Genomic DNA, 16904 nt, shown 5'->3' with positions numbered 1-16904 from the left:
TGTAACAGTGGCCTAGTATTTATGAAAATCTTTGAAATGCTCAATGAATGAAACATTCAAAATCCTCCGCTGAATGCCGTATCAATGTTTAGTCCTGCGTATCACCATAATATAGGCCTTCCCATTTAGAATACTAAACTCAACACTATGTTTGTGCAATCACGTCTACTGCACTCTCTGAACCATGGAGGCTGACATTTATAGATACTCACGCTGAGCCTCTTGAGCTCTGGCCACACTGCAACTAGAACGTGTTTATTTGAGACCTCAGACAGACACACATACTCTACACACATACACATCAGACTGGGGCCACTGCATTATTTACAGATGCACTCTCCCTTTCACCACTGCTATAAAAGGCATATGCTGGCAGGGAGCTAGTAGGGGACACAGGAAGTAGGATTCTGCAAAGGAAAATAAGAACAACCAGGTTTAGCAAGTATTTTGTTCCTTCAGCAATTAGACTGTTAAATGAGAGGGACAGTCCAAAACATAGGATCTGATGGTTTTGGCCAGGGCTATGTGCAATGGTTATCCTTGTGCAACACTTGTATGGTGCAATATACTTTATACATCTTATTTTATTTTATTAGTTGGTTATAATGGTGTGTGTGTGTGTGTGTGTGTGTGGGCGTGTGTGTTGGGGGGGGAGGGGGGACTGTATATTGTATAGTTGTATTTATATTTGTTTGTATGACTGCTTTGTGTACTTTTGCACTTTGACCACCTGAATTTCCCTATCTGGGATAATAAAGTTTACCTTGACCTTGACCTTGACACAGGATGTAGATGTGCAAGGAGCTTGTGTAAAGAAAGCAAAACCTGAACAGACACAGGGGTTGTATAAAAGAGACAGATGGGGTTGTGGAGGATGGCTAAAGAGGTTGCTCGTTGCAGCGGTAAAAGTAGTGGGGAAAAAGAAAGCAAGTGGAAGAACGCACAGCAGGGCAAGGAGAGAGCAGAGCAACAGGACAGGTGTCAGAGAAAGCAGAGTAAGATGTATAAGGTGAGAAATGGATTTAGAAAAATAGAATCCCACAGAGACGGGGGAAGAGAGGCTGAAATGGAGAGAGACAGGGGGAGAGGGGACAGAGTGATATGTGTATAAAGATAAAACCATCCCCGGTCTAAATAAATTAGATTGTGGCAGAGAGATGAGAGTTTGGGTAGGTGTGGGGTTGACTCGTATGAAGAAGACAGACACTCACAAGCCCACACACCGTATATACCAGGGTGTCCGCGGGGTCTTAAAAAGTATTAAAAGGTAATAAATCAATTGAGCGAAAATTAAAGCCCTTAAAAAGTATTAAAAAAGTCTTAATCGCCATTTTATGAGGTATTAAATTTTGTAGCTATTTTTTTCAATGTGAATAGCCTATTTGTCCAAAGAGTTTGTGTGCTAAACGTTTGCGTGAATTTATTTATTTTGCTCCTCACAACTACTACAACAAACTACAACCGGAAACAGTAATGCATAACCCGGAAGTTAAGAGACGCCCTCTTGTGCAAAGGGCGAATTTGGGATTCTTCTGTGTAGGCTGTCACTAAGTGGAAAGTACTATGGAAAGTGAATGGGAAAGAGAACAAAGCATGCAAAGACCACAGAGATTTTTGTTAATGACCGTGTTGTGTGTGTGTGTGTGTGTGTGTGTGTGTGTGTGTGAGTGCGTGCGTGCGTGTGTGTGTGAGCGTGTTACTGTTATTACTTATTAATAAACCTTGCACTGACACAGAAATATGTCAGTGCACTCAATTTATTCTCTTGAGCTTTGTTCCCTCCCGGCCTATCTGAATTCTGTTGTATTGATACAGTGGTCCATAGAAGTTATCGCAAACTAAGACTGTTTAGTTTTGCAATCTCAAAATCAATGTATAGTGAATGTAAGTTAAAGGTGTGCCGCTGATGTAACCGGTTACAGCTCGAAGTGGTGTTGAGGTCTTAAAATATATTGAAAAGGTCTTAAAAAAGGTCTTAAAAGGTATTGAATTTAACTTCAGGATTCCTGCATATACCCTGATATACGCACGCGCGCACACACAGCAGGTATTCCTATTTTTATGGAGCCGTATACCAATAGAGTTCTTCTACACGCACACAAGCAGTGGTGTGGGAGTTGACGACACGGGGTGTAAATAGATTAGCTTGAATCTGGGTTAGTACACAGGCCTGAACAGGGTCCTGTTTCACACATCGATATCAGTGGGTTAGCAAGCTAAGTTTGGGCTTAACCCTGGCTTTTTGGTCTCACGATGATGGCGCACCTTCAAGCAGGGTACATTGTCATGGTAACTAAGGCTGCAGAGCAGGTTATGTTCAGGCTATCAGATCCAAACATAAAAAGCCCGCCTCCCTACAAATTAACTCTCTGGAAAAATGGCATCACCGTTCCTAGAGGATCCTGTGTGTTGTTAAATAACCTGTATTGCAAAAATTCCATTTGCAAAACCCGATACGAACAAAAACTTTGCATTCAAATGACTGTACTATACTACAATACTGTAAAAAGTACTGCAGGGGGATACGGTTGAATTAACAGATGGTAAGAAGGGCTCTTCACAGGGCAACAGTGGTTAGAGACCAGCAGAATCCAGTTGTTTCCATGATGAATTATTATATCAGAGATATAATGAATGTTTGTAGCATTTCTAGGCAATTTGCCAACTTTGGCTGTAAAAGAAGGCTTCTATCAAATAGCAGGTAGCTTCATTATCAATAATGAATGAAATTTACTGTTGCATATTAAGTGCTTAAATTCTCTCATAGGATTCCCTAGAGTGATTAGTGCAATAGATTGTGCCCATATTCCATCACCGCGGCCCTGGGGAACATGAGGCCGACTTTGTGAATGGAAAATCTTTTCAGAGCCTCAACACAATATTCTATCAAGGAAAGATGTGCCCACTGTGCCTTATGATGAGCAGTAATAAGCATATTTACTTGAGCATTTACACCGTCTGCAATTTTCCTCCAACAATTCTCTCTGGCATTGGTAGCAGTAACAGCGTTGCTCTTCGCTGTTCTGTTTTTGTTTTGCTCATATTTATTCATTATGATAGTTTCTATTTCTTGAGAGAAGAGCATAAATGTTACTAATCCATTTTTTTCCCATATTTCCCACTTTTACAGTCTACTTTACATGTTGAAGCCGCATATACTTAAATAAACATGTTGAAGCAGCATATACTTAAATAAAGCCACAATTATGTATGGTCTACTGCTTTTGTTGTTTTATTTTTTCTAGTTGTTCACTTATATGCTATTTTCTTTTCCCCACTTAGTCCTATTACTTTTGCTGCTGCAGTGACCTAATTTCCCCACAGTGATCAATAGTTTCATCTTATTTTAAACACAGTGCTCTAGATCTGTGCATGTTGTATGCAATTGGCTATTTGTTACAAAACCCGCCCCTTTTTATGTGAACACGCTCATAGCTGCATTGGTAAATCCTGGGTTGAGAGAGCGAGGTGATAACCACCTTCATGAGGCCGGTTAGCCGGGATTGCAACTGTTTGGTTTTGTGTAGCCAGCTGTTGCAAAGATTCCCTGATTGTGTTGAACTAATAGGCTGTAAAGTTACCTAAAGCTACAACATACTTTTGATTGTCATGGTTATGCAAAATAATTTATCTAGAATAATTTTTTTGACAGCCGTTGCACTATAACTTTGTGCCCATATCGCTGTCATTGTGATGTTGATATTTTGTCTTCTTTTCACATTTCACCGTCATTGTGAATTCTGTATGTTATTTTTCAGATTCAAACACTAAAATGTATCTCTCTCCTCTCTCAGGATATTTGGAGGTCTGATCCTAGACATCAAGCGGAAAGCCCCGTTCTACTGGAGCGACGTCAGGGACTCCTTCAGTCTGCAGTGTCTGGCCTCCATCCTCTTCCTGTACTGCGCCTGCATGTCCCCCGTCATCACCTTCGGAGGCCTGCTCGGGGAGGCCACCAAGGGCAACATAGTGAGTGGGACAGAGAGTGCAACTGTCAGCTTTTGTGTCTCATAACACATGGTAACATATGCTATTTGATGGACACTTAAAAGAGTCTCACGGTTCTATGAGTGCATGCATTTTTGATGGGGCCCCGGTGGGAATTAAACCCCTAATCCCTGGCAGTGTAAGTGCCATGCTCTACCCAGTGTGTTGTGCCCCTTCTACTTTGTGTTCTTGTGCTGATGCCTCAAAATAAATTCCCATACGTTTCTAGTTCAAAATCCTCCAGTGTGACCTAACCTTTAGGTGGTTCCTTATCAGCCATCATGAGCAACACCCTCCCTCTCATCATGATTGCCAGTGACAGTTACGAGTATGTGGTTATAATCTCAGATCTTTTGTATTGCATAGAGTCAGTCTCAGTCATACCCGTCACTGATCTGTTTCTGCAATAGGATTTTTTTCCCCCTGTTTATCCTATTCCGTTATGCACATCAGGTCACTCGGTGCATCAAGAAAAGTCACTGTAAGCACTGAACTCGGATCACCTTCTTACTATATTATTTAATCCTCGTCTGTGTGGCTGTCCCGCACAGTGAGGTCTTTATTCACTGATCCACAGTGGGATGTGGTGATTATTCAACCTCCTGTGCACTAATCTCTTGTCACACTGTGAGCTATTATATATAGTGTCTCTCTCTCTCTGTCTCTCTCTCTCTGTCTCTCTCTCTTTCTCTCTTTCTAACCCAGATGTCTTTATTAGACCAGGGACTGTTGGCATAGGCACAGTCTGTGTGCTGATGTGTGTGATGCGTCTGAGTAAACTCAGCAGTCTATGGTCACACAGAGATGTGACTCCAGACAAGTCGACTGGGTGGAAAAATTAGAGCAGTTTATCTATTCGCTCCCATGCAGCCCAGAATGTCTGTTTAATCAAGACTCTCTGTGTTCGGGGTCTCTTCTCTTCCTCTTTGCCTCTTTCTTTTCTCCTTCAATCTTTCCCTCTCTAGCCTCTGTGTGGGTTTACCTCCCCCATCCCTCCATCCTCCCTTTCTCATTCCCTCACTCTCTACCTCTCCTCCCTGTCTACAGAGTGCCATAGAGTCTCTATTCGGGGCGTCGCTGACAGGAGTGGCGTACTCCCTATTCGCGGGGCAGCCCCTCACTATTCTTGGCAGCACAGGGCCAGTTTTAGTCTTTGAGAAGATCCTCTTCAAGTTCTGCAAGTGAGTTTCCTTTTGCTCTGTGGTCCTCCACTGGTAGAGACCTGTAAGGACACAACTACCACCACGACTATTAGTTACTACGATAAATATACATATGCAATATGTGGTGCTTTTCATCAGTAAGAATTGGATTTGTGACAAGATACAGAAAACAGTATTTTTTAAGTCTTTGAGTGACAGGTTCGTAGGACAAAAACCAAAAAGGTAGATACTGAGAATGAAATATAATCATGCACACTGTCTACACTAAAGTCCTATGACTGAAACGTCGCAATAAAGTATCATGCAAGATACTGTCACAAAATAAAATATTAAGGAATATTCATTTACACTGTGTACATACAACTCATGGAAATACCATCAGAATATATGACTAAATAGTCTACAGAGTATAAATCTGCACCACTAGATAACTAAATACGGTGGTTTCTTATATTGTATGCAATAATCCTGTATCCGTTGGGCCCTAATGTGTGTGTTTGCATACATGTGTGTACCTCCATCTCATCCTTTTCCCTCCTTCCCAGTGACTACAGCCTGTCCTACCTGTCACTGCGGACCAGCATTGGCCTGTGGACGGCCTTCCTGTGTATCGTCCTGGTGGCCACCGATGCCAGCTCCCTGGTCTGCTACATCACCCGGTTCACAGAGGAGGCCTTTGCCGCCCTCATCTGCATCATCTTCATCTACGAGGCTCTGGAGAAGCTCTTCCACCTGGGAGAACAGTTCCCCGTCAACATGCATAACAACTTGGACAACCTCACCGTGTACTCGTAAGTCCTGAGATTCCAATTACATTCACATCTTAGCCTTTTTTAGCTGACGCTTTTATCCAGAGAGACTTGGAATGAGTGCAATAGTAGCATAAGATTAAATTCCTAGATGACCAGCATTACAAGCAACACATAGTAAGGAGTTCAAGAGTCCAAGCCGCAGCTCCAGACAATAGAAGTAACACATATTTGAGCATCCTGGTGGCTCAAGGCGCAAGGCACATACCATACTTGGGTTCAAATCTACCCAAGACCTTTGTCGCCTGTCATCCCCCTCTCTCTCCCATAAAGCAGAAATGCCTGTAAAGAAAAAAAAAGTAACACATACAGTATATTCCTGTGTCCTTCAGAATATTTACTGTATCTAGACTGGATTGAGTCAGCATTGACCATGGGCATAGTATACAGGAAGAGCAAAGAGGAGGAGACGTTAAAGACACATAAATTTGTGATTATGTTTTCTGAATAATGTATTTTTGATAGTTTCACTGCAATGGAGAGTTCAAATCTTTGACAACTTGCAGCTATAATAAGTTGTGCCATAAGTTGTTGGAGCAATTATGGGGTAGTGCTTTTTGCTGTATGCTGTGTATTGTTTGAAATTAAGTAAAATCAAAGACCAAATTTCACACAACTGATCCCAATATTCTTGCTCCATTTTGCAAATTAATTTTGAAATTAAGCTAAGTGATTTTCTAAATAAGATACCGTCTGTCCCCAGGTGTCAGTGCTCTCCACCGGCCAATGCCTCAGCCCAGCTCCTAAGTAAGTGGAACAAGACTGGATACACCCCAGACTCCATCCCCTGGAGCAGCCTCAATGTGTCGGTGAGGCAAACACACTGTGACCTCTAATATGATAGGCTGTATAGTGTGTACACACCTGCACATGTATAGTATGTGTATAGAGTCTCAAACAAGTCTCAGGACTCACTAACATTCTGAGCCAATATCCCACTCATCATTTGCGCATTGATTCATATATTTATTCGGACACATGAATGCTATTTCTACTTATACACTAACAGCAAATACTTCTGCCACTACTACAGCTACAACTAGGCTACTAAAAAAAACTGCTACTGTACTACTGATACTACTATTGGTACCATTTCCTGCTCCTTGTGTTCACTGTGATTCACCTCATCCCTCTTTCCCCCAGATGTGTAAGGAGCTCGACGGGGAGTTTGTGGGTTCGGCCTGCGGCCACCATGGCCCCTACATCCCAGACGTTCTCTTCTGGTCCATCATCCTCTTCTTCACCACCTTCTTCCTCTCCTCCTTCCTCAAGCAGTTCAAGACGGAGAGATACTTCCCCACTAAGGTGAGATATTTGTTAGACTAGACTTCTGTGTGTGTGTGTGTGTGTGTGTGTGTGTGTGTGTGTGTGTGGTTGGAATGGGTGTTTTGTTTTTGTTTTTTCAACCCCAGGATTTAAATTTTTTTTTATTCCTGATCACCCCTGTGTGTGTGTGTGTGTGTCTGTCTTCTGTGCCTGTATACAACTATTAACACCACAAATGGTGGCATTTTACAACATGCAATTATTTTTCAAACTATAACAATTAAATGATTAGTTATATAAAATAGAACAAATATACATTAGAGTGGAGTGTTTGTATATCTGTGCATGCGTGTGTGTGTGTGTGTGTAGTTCTAGCTAAACGTCTCTCGCTCTCCTCTCTGTGTAAATGTTTGCGATGCATCAGTCATTAGTATGCGTGAGCGGTCACATGTGCATGAACAAAAGGTCTTCTCACATTTTCTCACACAGTACCAGTCTGTCTGTTATCATTTGCTGTTCTTTGTAGGCAGGTGTTGGTATTGTCTGAATTGTAATGCCTCTACTGTTGACACAAATGTAATTATTGCTTTGGTGGATCTTCTCAGTCTTCTCAAGACTGTGGTTGTACTGGTGCAGCTTCTAGGTGTGACTGTGTGTAACAGGATGAATTTGAAACAGGGTGGTAGTGGGAAAATAGCATGCATGCTCAGCAAAAATCCTTAAATACATATACGTGTTGTTTTTTTGTGTTATATAGGTGCGCTCCACCATCAGCGACTTTGCTGTGTTTATAACCATCATGATCATGGTATTGGTGGACTATCTGATGGGCATCCCCTCTCCTAAACTCAATGTTCCTGACCGCTTTGAGGTAGGCATCACTTATAGCATATCTATATGCATAGATGTTCAAAAGACATCAGATCAATAGTGTAACATTATTTTTAGATTGAAAGATCTAGAATAATTGATACCCATTGGGGACTAATGCATCTAGCAAAATATATATGTCAAGGATTTAATTCCAAAACACTATTATTTCCATTGTGGAAAACAAAATTGTTACCTTATGTTCATTGTTCAGTATTTACATTTTAAAACAATTTAGGCATTTATCAGACACTCGTATGACCTAACGGTTATTTAAAATCAAAGATGATTGCATTGTCGAAAATTTTGAATGTATCCCTCTACATCATTAAATGTATCATCAATCCTCTATGCCTTATATACTACATGTGACAAACATTCAATCATCAGTTCTCTCTGCCTTTTCCCTGTAGCCAACCTCAAAGAACCGTGGCTGGCTGATGGACCCACTGGGAGAAAACCCCTGGTGGACGCTGCTGGTGGCGGCACTCCCTGCCCTGCTCTGTACCATCCTCATCTTTATGGACCAGCAGATCACTGCCGTTATTATCAACCGCAAGGAGCACAAGCTCAAGGTCTCAGAACCACTTCTATACTGGAAATGACAATACTGGAAATTGACAGTTTATCATACAGACGTGAAAGAACTATGGCCTCTCATTTCCAAACCACTTCTGCTGGTGTTACATCTTACATTGGCACAATTATGATTTGTAGCTATATTTTTTTATTGTTTTATCTTTCTAATATTGCCATTGTTGGGGATATACAGTATGTGAGATGCATGGGGCACATGATCATAAAATTCATATTCATTCAGATTCAATACAGACTCATTCAAACCATGTTTTGATTTTCATGACAAAATTTGAACAAATCTATCTTAACAGCAATTATGTAAGTAAGCCTTTATTTTTTCCCCAAAAAATGTGTTACCTGGCAGCCAATGTCAGTACAGTTCAATAAAGCCGGCTAACATTGGCGGTTTATCAAGTAGGATAACACCTGGAAAAAGTTGTCAGGTGGCCAAAATGGAAATGGAGAGATAGGATTAGAGAGAATAAAATGAGCGACAGCTTGGTTTACACATCGACCATAACAGAAAAATATTGATTGAGATGAACATCGTAACATTACCAGGACAGGAGACTGAGGAAGGACAGGTTGCTAAACCTAATGTTACTGTTAACATGAACACATTAACGTTAGCCCAACTGCAACAATAAATGCTAGCACAGAATGAGATTGGTAACCTTGCTAGCTCTTTTATATTTCATGCTGACATTTATTCTACCCTCGCCGTGATACTTAGGGGGAGAGCAGAGCGGCTGCCCAGGTTGATGTTTTGGCAAAGAGGCAGGCAAAGTGAGCAACTGGAACAAGTTGAGGACATTTTAGCCTCTAAGGACAGTGCAGTTGATGATACCAGAGACAAAGACGGTGCAGCAGAGGACATCATAGACATTAGTGATCCCTCTAAGCCATCACACTGGCCCTCCCCCAGTGGAGAAGTGATTCATTTTGTCAGCAGATGACAATTGAATGGGCCTGTGAAATGCTCTGAGGGCCCACATCCCACAACAGAGAAAAGCAGCAGCCGATCTTATACTGCTCTTCTTTATTATCCAATAGGGGAATGAGTTGAACGTGAAAGGTTAGCTTACTTAATAGAACACAAAAGGTGTATTGCTTTGTGTGCAGACTATATGGAGGTGCACAAGCTTGTAACAATTGCTTAGTTTGGGGATAGAATAATGGGCTGTCCCTTTCAAATGTGCTGCAATATCACCAAACCGGGAATGGTCATAAAGATGCTTTCACCTTGCCTGAAGAGAACTGGAGTTTAGATTGTGATTAAGGAAAACAATTGACAGCCAACTCCAAAATGCAATAGAAGCACAAAGGGCATCCTGCATCCTTAACCTGAGTGTTGGATTGCATTCTACTCAGAGAGAAATTTGCCAATAAAAGGAAAAAACACTAACTTAGAAAACCCATGAAATGCCAATTACCTTGGTACGACTACTGCTATGACTAAAAAAAAAAAAAAACGCGTCAAAGGAGTCAGATCTAAATTGGTGCATGCAAAATGAGTTTTTAAAAGTCAATGCCAGGTTATTAGTAAAATTTGTAGCTGAATAAAATCTGCTAAATGCTATGCTGTCGAGTTTAATTTCACCCCTGACATTTCGACATGCATAGATGATGATGCTGAAACTTTGTATTGGAACACCACAAATACCCTCAACCTTGAACTCGTGAACTCATGAAGTCGGTTTATGTGGGAGGCAAAATTCTGTCTACACCCTGATAAATGGGCTGTTGCCTTCCTGTTTGTGTCTTTTCATTAATTCCACACCCTTTGTCTACAACCACTGTTATCTCTACCATTATCTTCTTTCTCATCCAGTTTTCTCTTCTATAGCTATAGTTCTATAGCTCTGTTATCTCTCTAAACCCTCCTTTGCTTCTCTCCCTCTCTCTAAGCCTCTCTAACTCTATTGCTCTCTCATCTCTCCCCAGTCCTCTCTCTCCCTATCCATCATCCTTAATAATGGCTGAGGCTATCATTTTTACTTGTCTATCCGCCTCCTGCTCTGTTCTTCATCTCATAGAGAGGCTTTGACTACCACCTCCTTCAACTTTTTCTCTGTTGCATTTCTAAGCCTCGTGGTTCTACAGTACTGCTATTTTAGCAGCATACACCTCCTAAAAATACATTCACACTATCTTGAAAATTCGCAGCCTGATATTCAAAACACTGATGGGCACATTTAATTATTTTTACAGATTATGCTCCTGAATCTTGTTTCCTGTGCTCCTTTTTTTTTTTTTTTTTTATTTAGGAGTGCATCTGCTCCTTGGGGAAAACAAAAACGCATCACTGTCAATCTCTGCTTCTATGACTCTCATACTCACTCCACCTCCTCTGTCTCCCTGTGTATCTTACAGAAAGGCTGTGGCTACCACCTGGACTTGCTGATAGTGGCAGTAATGCTGGGTTTGTGTTCGATCATGGGCCTGCCCTGGTTCGTGGCTGCCACCGTCCTCTCCATCTCCCACGTTAACAGTCTGAAGGTGGAGTCCGGCTGCTCCGCCCCGGGAGAGCAGCCTAAGTTCCTGGGCATCCGGGAGCAGCGGGTCACTGGGTTCATGATCTTTGTCCTGATGGGTTGTTCTGTTTTCATGACCTCTGTGCTCAAGGTGAGACGGGGAAAACATTAGAAAAATCTGCCTGGTTATTTAGTTTCCAAGCTTTTCTTTGCACTCTTAAGAATTGGTCAGTTGTGGAAAAAGTACTCAAATCCTTAAGTAAAAGTAGCAATAACATAATGGAAAAATACTTAATTAAAAGCAAAAGTTCTGCACTCAAAAGTGTACTTAAGTAAAGTATAGTTGTATTTGCAGTAAAATGTACTGTAGTCATTCTTAAGTATTGATACATTAACCTGTAAGAAGTATTTTAATGTTGTAACTAACTAACTACTCCATATCCTGTTGGGTAGTTTAAACTCTAACAGTGCATCATGTGTTATGAGCTTATTGTATGTTTTTGCATGTAAAACGTTATTCTGAAAAGTTACTAGTAACTACAGCCCTCACAAAATGGAAATATAAGACGGGCAGGATGTGAAATGACGAGGAGGGAAGACAATAGAAACAGTAGGAGAAATGAAACAGAAAAAAGCAGAGGAAATGTCTGAGTCGGCAAGAGAGAAAGACAAAAAAAAAGATGAAGAGATATAGCGTGAAAATGCAACAAAAAGAGCAAAAATGATGGCAACTATCACAGAAATGGAGGGGAGGGGGTTCAAAACGAACCCAGCGGAGTGACGTAGATAAGGGAGGAAATTAAGAAGTTGAGATTAAACAGAAAAAAAGAGAAAGGGCCAAGATAACAAGAATGGGCACAGTGAGGCATAAAAATGGAAATATTCAAATAAAGTGTCAGTACCTCAAAAGTACATTGTACTTAAGTACATTCTTGAGTAAATGTACTTAGTTACTTTCCACCTCTGCAATTGGTTGCTTGTAGCGTCGGCTATCTAACGATTTAAGCTTATTCTGCGGTTGTACACATTGTAAATCACTCTGAATTAGAAGGTCAACTAAATTTCTATAATGTTAATGTTATATAAGAGCGTGGTGGGTTACTTATGTTCTAGATGCTGTTATTATTAGATCTACTTAATACACTGGTGTGCATCACATATGCCATATTTTCTTTATGTATTGTAAGTTGAATAATATTTGCTGTTGGTTGTGTTATACTGTGTTGGTTCACTTCCATTCTCCACAGTTTATTCCTATGCCAGTCCTGTATGGAGTCTTTCTCTACATGGGTGTCTCTTCACTAAAAGGCATTCAAGTAAGACTCTTTGAAGATAACGTCATACACTTTTATCCTGAACAGAACTGCAGTCATGAGCTGTTAGTAACGATAAGCTTTCCCCGTTGTAATTCAAAAGCTTTGATCGTAATTCAGACCCTTTTGAAACCTTTTGTTAAATGTATTTCCTCTCTTGAATATGTAATGAATCTCTCCCTTGCTTATCACCCCTTGCATTTCCCATCCTTTTCATGTGCATCCCCCCCATCTCTTCCACTAATCTACCCCCCTCTTTCCTCTCCTTTTCTCTTCAGTTCTTCGACCGTATCAAGCTGTTCGGCATGCCGGCCAAGCACCAGCCTGACCTGATCTATCTGCGCTATGTGCCGCTGTGGAAGGTCCATGTCTTCACCCTGGTGCAGCTCACCTGTCTGGTGTTGCTCTGGGTCATCAAGGCCTCTGCAGCAGCCGTTGTGTTCCCCATGATGGTAATGGCCTTAACCCTCACTGATTGTCACACATTTATGTCAGCTCACGTAGAAGTGTGCAGAAACATCTACATGAGACGTTAAAGAGACAGAAACACACTTACAGATATGCACAGCCTCACCCACTCAAGTAATCTAACATCGTCAAACCATTCTCCACACTTTGTTTTCGCTGTACCAATGCAGAAGATTTATGTTATTGCATTTTTATTTATTTTTTGTGATGTGAACTGAAAAATGCCTCATAAAAGTCTTTCTTTTTTCTAGGTTCTGGCGCTGGTCTTTATCCGAAAGCTTCTAGACTTCTTCTTCACCAAGAGGGAGCTGAGCTGGCTGGACGACTTGATGCCTGAAAGCAAGAAGAAGAAAGAGGATGACAAGAAAAAGAAACAGCGAGAGAAACTGGTAAAACTTAATCATGGTTACACTACAGTATCTGCTATACTGCACTCTGTACAATGTACTGTACTTTAAGGCAGAATCAAAGATGCAACCCAAATTTGTTTAATCATCTTAATTTTGGGTTCATGTGTGTATTTACATTGACAATATGTTCTTGAAGACTTTACAGATGTAAACAAAGCTGTTACAGCTTCAGAAATTTTCAGCAATTCTTGCAGCATTTTAATCAAAATAGCTACGGTTACACTTGTCATTTCAATGTGACTTATCTGATCACACTAGGATGCAAGTGACTTGTCTGTGCACACAAAAATTGGATTTGGCTCACATTACTATCAGATCTTCAAAATCAGATATGTAAGTGGTCCGGCTCGCATTTAATCAGTCTATGTAGTCTGGACGCAATCCAGCTACAATGTGCACACAAGCATTGTAATGAGTTTGAGAGGCAGAGTGCGAAAAAAGTAATTTTGATACAGATTTAAATAAATACAGCCACAGGAGATGCATAACAGACAATTTCAGGCCAAGTGTGGACATGAAGTGATGTGATCTCATAAAATCTGATCGTAAGAATCAGATCTCAAGAATGACAAGAAATCATCAGAAATGACAAGTGTGACCACAGCAGTTTTTCGATAGGAGGCGCCACACTGCAATCACAGGTTGGTCCGTGGTTTACGCCCTGCTGATGATGTTGTTGTTGTCTCCCAGGAGGCGGAGTCCAGGCTGCAGGAAGAAGCGGATATGGGAATGAAGGTCCAGTATGACAACCCAAACCGGCTCAACATCCCAGTGAAAACACTCTCAGGGAGGTGAGTGGTGCCGTCCGTAAAACACACCTCTCTTTACATACTTTGGTTTCCAACTGGGAGAAAAAAGGTAACACTTTACTTAAAGTGCATTGTGAGGCATCATAAGTGTATTATAAGCAAATATGCACTATTTACATTGTTTTTTGTGATTATTATTACTATCAGGCAGCTCAAAATGTGCTTATGGCTTTTAATGCTTTATTAGCAACACTTCAAGTAAATTGTTACCACAAATATATATACTTGCTTCTTTATCAAGCCTTTGTCTGTGGTGATCACTGTTGATGAATAACAAAAGTCCAGAAACTTGTAATGTAACAATGTAAATGTAGTGCATAATTTTATATACAGTAGACTAGAGCTGTTACATTTTCAGATGCATTTTGTCATTTTACAACTTAGAAAATGGTAATCCTGACAATGGTAGTCAGCTGTGTGTTACTATGTCTGTCTTGAACAGATCATACAGAATAGGACTAGTGACCCACAGCCTCCCAACGGAAGAAGAGGTGGTAGAGGTGTGTGTGTGTCGGATGCAAAACATCTGGCCCACATGGCTGAGTTTTAACCCCGCTCAGTAACGTTTACTCAGACAGTGAACGCATGGCCAAAGCTGTCACTTGTTGGCTATTGAAAACAGACCATTTGGCTTGACAACACACCGGTGTTGTCAAGGTGTTCCTTTTTGGGGGAAATGGTCAGTGATAAAATGTTTGCTGTGACACACTATCATGCCGTGGAGGGAAAACTAAGTTCTTCTTGAAATTAAACTAATCCTACCTCGTCTAACTAACCAAGGATGAGTACAGAATCGACTCACTACAGACATTAATGACAATGTGTAAAATCCGTGGCCACATTCCTGTACATGTGGTAACAGAGGAACATATGTGGCCTGTTTAGTGTGAAATGCTGACCAAAGACAGAAACTCTGTGCCAGTCAGCCTTTTTGTGCTGTGAATTTGTCTCTCCTCTAATTCATATGCATGTCTGTGTCTGCCTGTTTTAATTGTCCTGTACTGACCCTCCCCCGCTGATTCGATGTCTACCTGCCTGTCTGTCCTCTTTGTGTGTGTGTGTTTGTGTGTGTGCGTACGTGTGTGTTTGCATTTCGGCATGTAGCTCTGATTCTGGCCCCTTGGTTGTTAATATCTCTGATGAAATGGCCAAAAGCGGGGCGTGGAAAGCAGTGAACTCGGGCGCAGACTCGTGCGCCCAACCTGTGAAGCGTAGTGAAAGGTAGCTATGCCTTCTCCTGGATATGGTGAATCCCTGCCCCTAATGTCCGTTCAAATCCCTTAAATATCGACCCGTGCAGTATGCAATCTTAAACTTTGGGTATTACAGTATGAATCTGTGCAAGCAAGGAGATAAATTAATTTGGTTAATTCTTATCTACTTCCGTTAAGCCTTAACTTTTTAATTTTACAGTGTGCGGACAGAAATATGATTTACAAAATATAATTGATCACACCAAAATCACGACAAGAGGCAATCCGTAAAAACTCAAACATATTGCTGACAAATCGTGTCTCTATAATTGTCATGATTAAGAGCTGCATATATTAGCACCATCCTCACATGAGCCCTGTCGCCAACAAGACTCGGGTGTTAAAATCGTGTTCTGACAGCATCATGGATTGAGCATTGTCTAGCACTCTCCTACCTGACAAAATCTCACATCTGCAAAGAGCTCTCCACTCTTAACACCATCGCGAAGCTGCGCCGACACTCATCTCCCCTCCATCTGTCTCCCTTCTCTCTCTCCGCAAACAGCCAGGAGAAGGTGGCCTGCGTTAGAGTCGACGTCAACCCAGACACACCGGGAGGGCGTTCTGCAGCCGAGACCTTCTTGTGATGAAGGAGGCCCTCCCTCCCGATACCCTGTCCCGCACAACACTTCACCCCGCTGACGGCCACCATCTTAGTGGGAAAACGGGCTTAGTACTGGAGCAGCGCAACCTGCCTGGAGTGCTGCCTCCCTCGGGGCAGCAGGCGAGCCGTGAGTCCTCCTCCACTGAAGTCCTGAGGTCCTTCATCTCCAGTGCACGTACAGTTGACTGCCATGCAGTAGAGTGCACATTGCTGAAGAATGAACGAACTCTGCTGTCACTGCCCACCGAAGCTCACTGTTTTCGAACCTTTTAAAATTCCCCTGTGTAGTGAAGCGCTATCACCCATCACAACTACGGATGGCAAAGGAAGGGGCCTTGCTGGTGCGGATCTTGGATTGTTGTTGTGAATGCTTGAATTGAATTTTAGTTCTAACCCAGTGTATATTTTAATTTCATTTTTACCACGTTTTTTGTTTTTCCCCTGTTATCATTTTAGCTGATCAAAGTACTGTACATCTTGGGTTCTTTTTAGCTCACATTGTGAGTTGTCCTGCACTGTCTGTCTGCCAGTTTCCCTGTGTTAGTTTGTTTTTGTTTTGGGGTTGGGGGGGGGGGGGGGGGGTCCAGATTAAGTCCTTTCATCTAACTACACCAGCTTCAAAACTCATTTGATTAAAGCCATTCAGGTCCTGTCAGTGCCAACTGGTTATACTTCAGAACTAGTCTGGTACAGCAACTGACACAAACCAAAAAGAAGAAGGTACATTCAGATAGATACTACTATTACTACAACTACTACTACTACTACTACTACTACTACTACTCCGCATTTGTAGGATTTGCTTATCAACCATCTCTCCTGACGCCGGGGGAATACTCAGTATTGATATTGCTGCTCACAAGTTGGTCAGTCGATTCCTAGGTGAACCTCACTATTCA

General features: G+C 41.6%; 1 protein-coding gene across 2 annotated transcripts in view; it reads left to right on the top strand.

The window, feature by feature from the left end:
* Positions 1-16537, top strand: part of slc4a7 (solute carrier family 4 member 7) — a 56596-nt gene extending 40059 nt beyond the window's left edge. For both annotated transcript variants that reach the window (XM_071528027.1, XM_071528026.1), the window contains 14 exons: positions 3795-3969; positions 5035-5168; positions 5696-5941; positions 6663-6768; positions 7103-7264; positions 7983-8096; positions 8509-8670; positions 11048-11299; positions 12396-12464; positions 12740-12913; positions 13181-13318; positions 14030-14130; positions 15253-15369; positions 15907-16537. In XM_071528027.1, the coding sequence (XP_071384128.1) occupies positions 3795-3969; positions 5035-5168; positions 5696-5941; positions 6663-6768; positions 7103-7264; positions 7983-8096; positions 8509-8670; positions 11048-11299; positions 12396-12464; positions 12740-12913; positions 13181-13318; positions 14030-14130; positions 15253-15369; positions 15907-15988 (2032 nt within the window). In that variant the 3' untranslated portion in view covers positions 15989-16537. The remainder of the gene's footprint in view (positions 1-3794; positions 3970-5034; positions 5169-5695; positions 5942-6662; positions 6769-7102; positions 7265-7982; positions 8097-8508; positions 8671-11047; positions 11300-12395; positions 12465-12739; positions 12914-13180; positions 13319-14029; positions 14131-15252; positions 15370-15906) is intronic.
* Positions 16538-16904: the final 367 nt, after the last annotated feature.

Source organism: Centroberyx affinis, unplaced genomic scaffold (genome assembly GCF_046629955.1).
Source record: "Centroberyx affinis isolate AG114_WGS23_722 - 3 ecotype Tasmania unplaced genomic scaffold, CSIRO-AGI_Caff_v1 ptg001602l_1, whole genome shotgun sequence".
Lineage (NCBI taxonomy): Eukaryota > Metazoa > Chordata > Actinopteri > Beryciformes > Berycidae > Centroberyx > Centroberyx affinis.
Note: the sequence above shows the minus strand (reverse complement) of the source record. Positions and strands in the feature narration are given on the sequence as shown.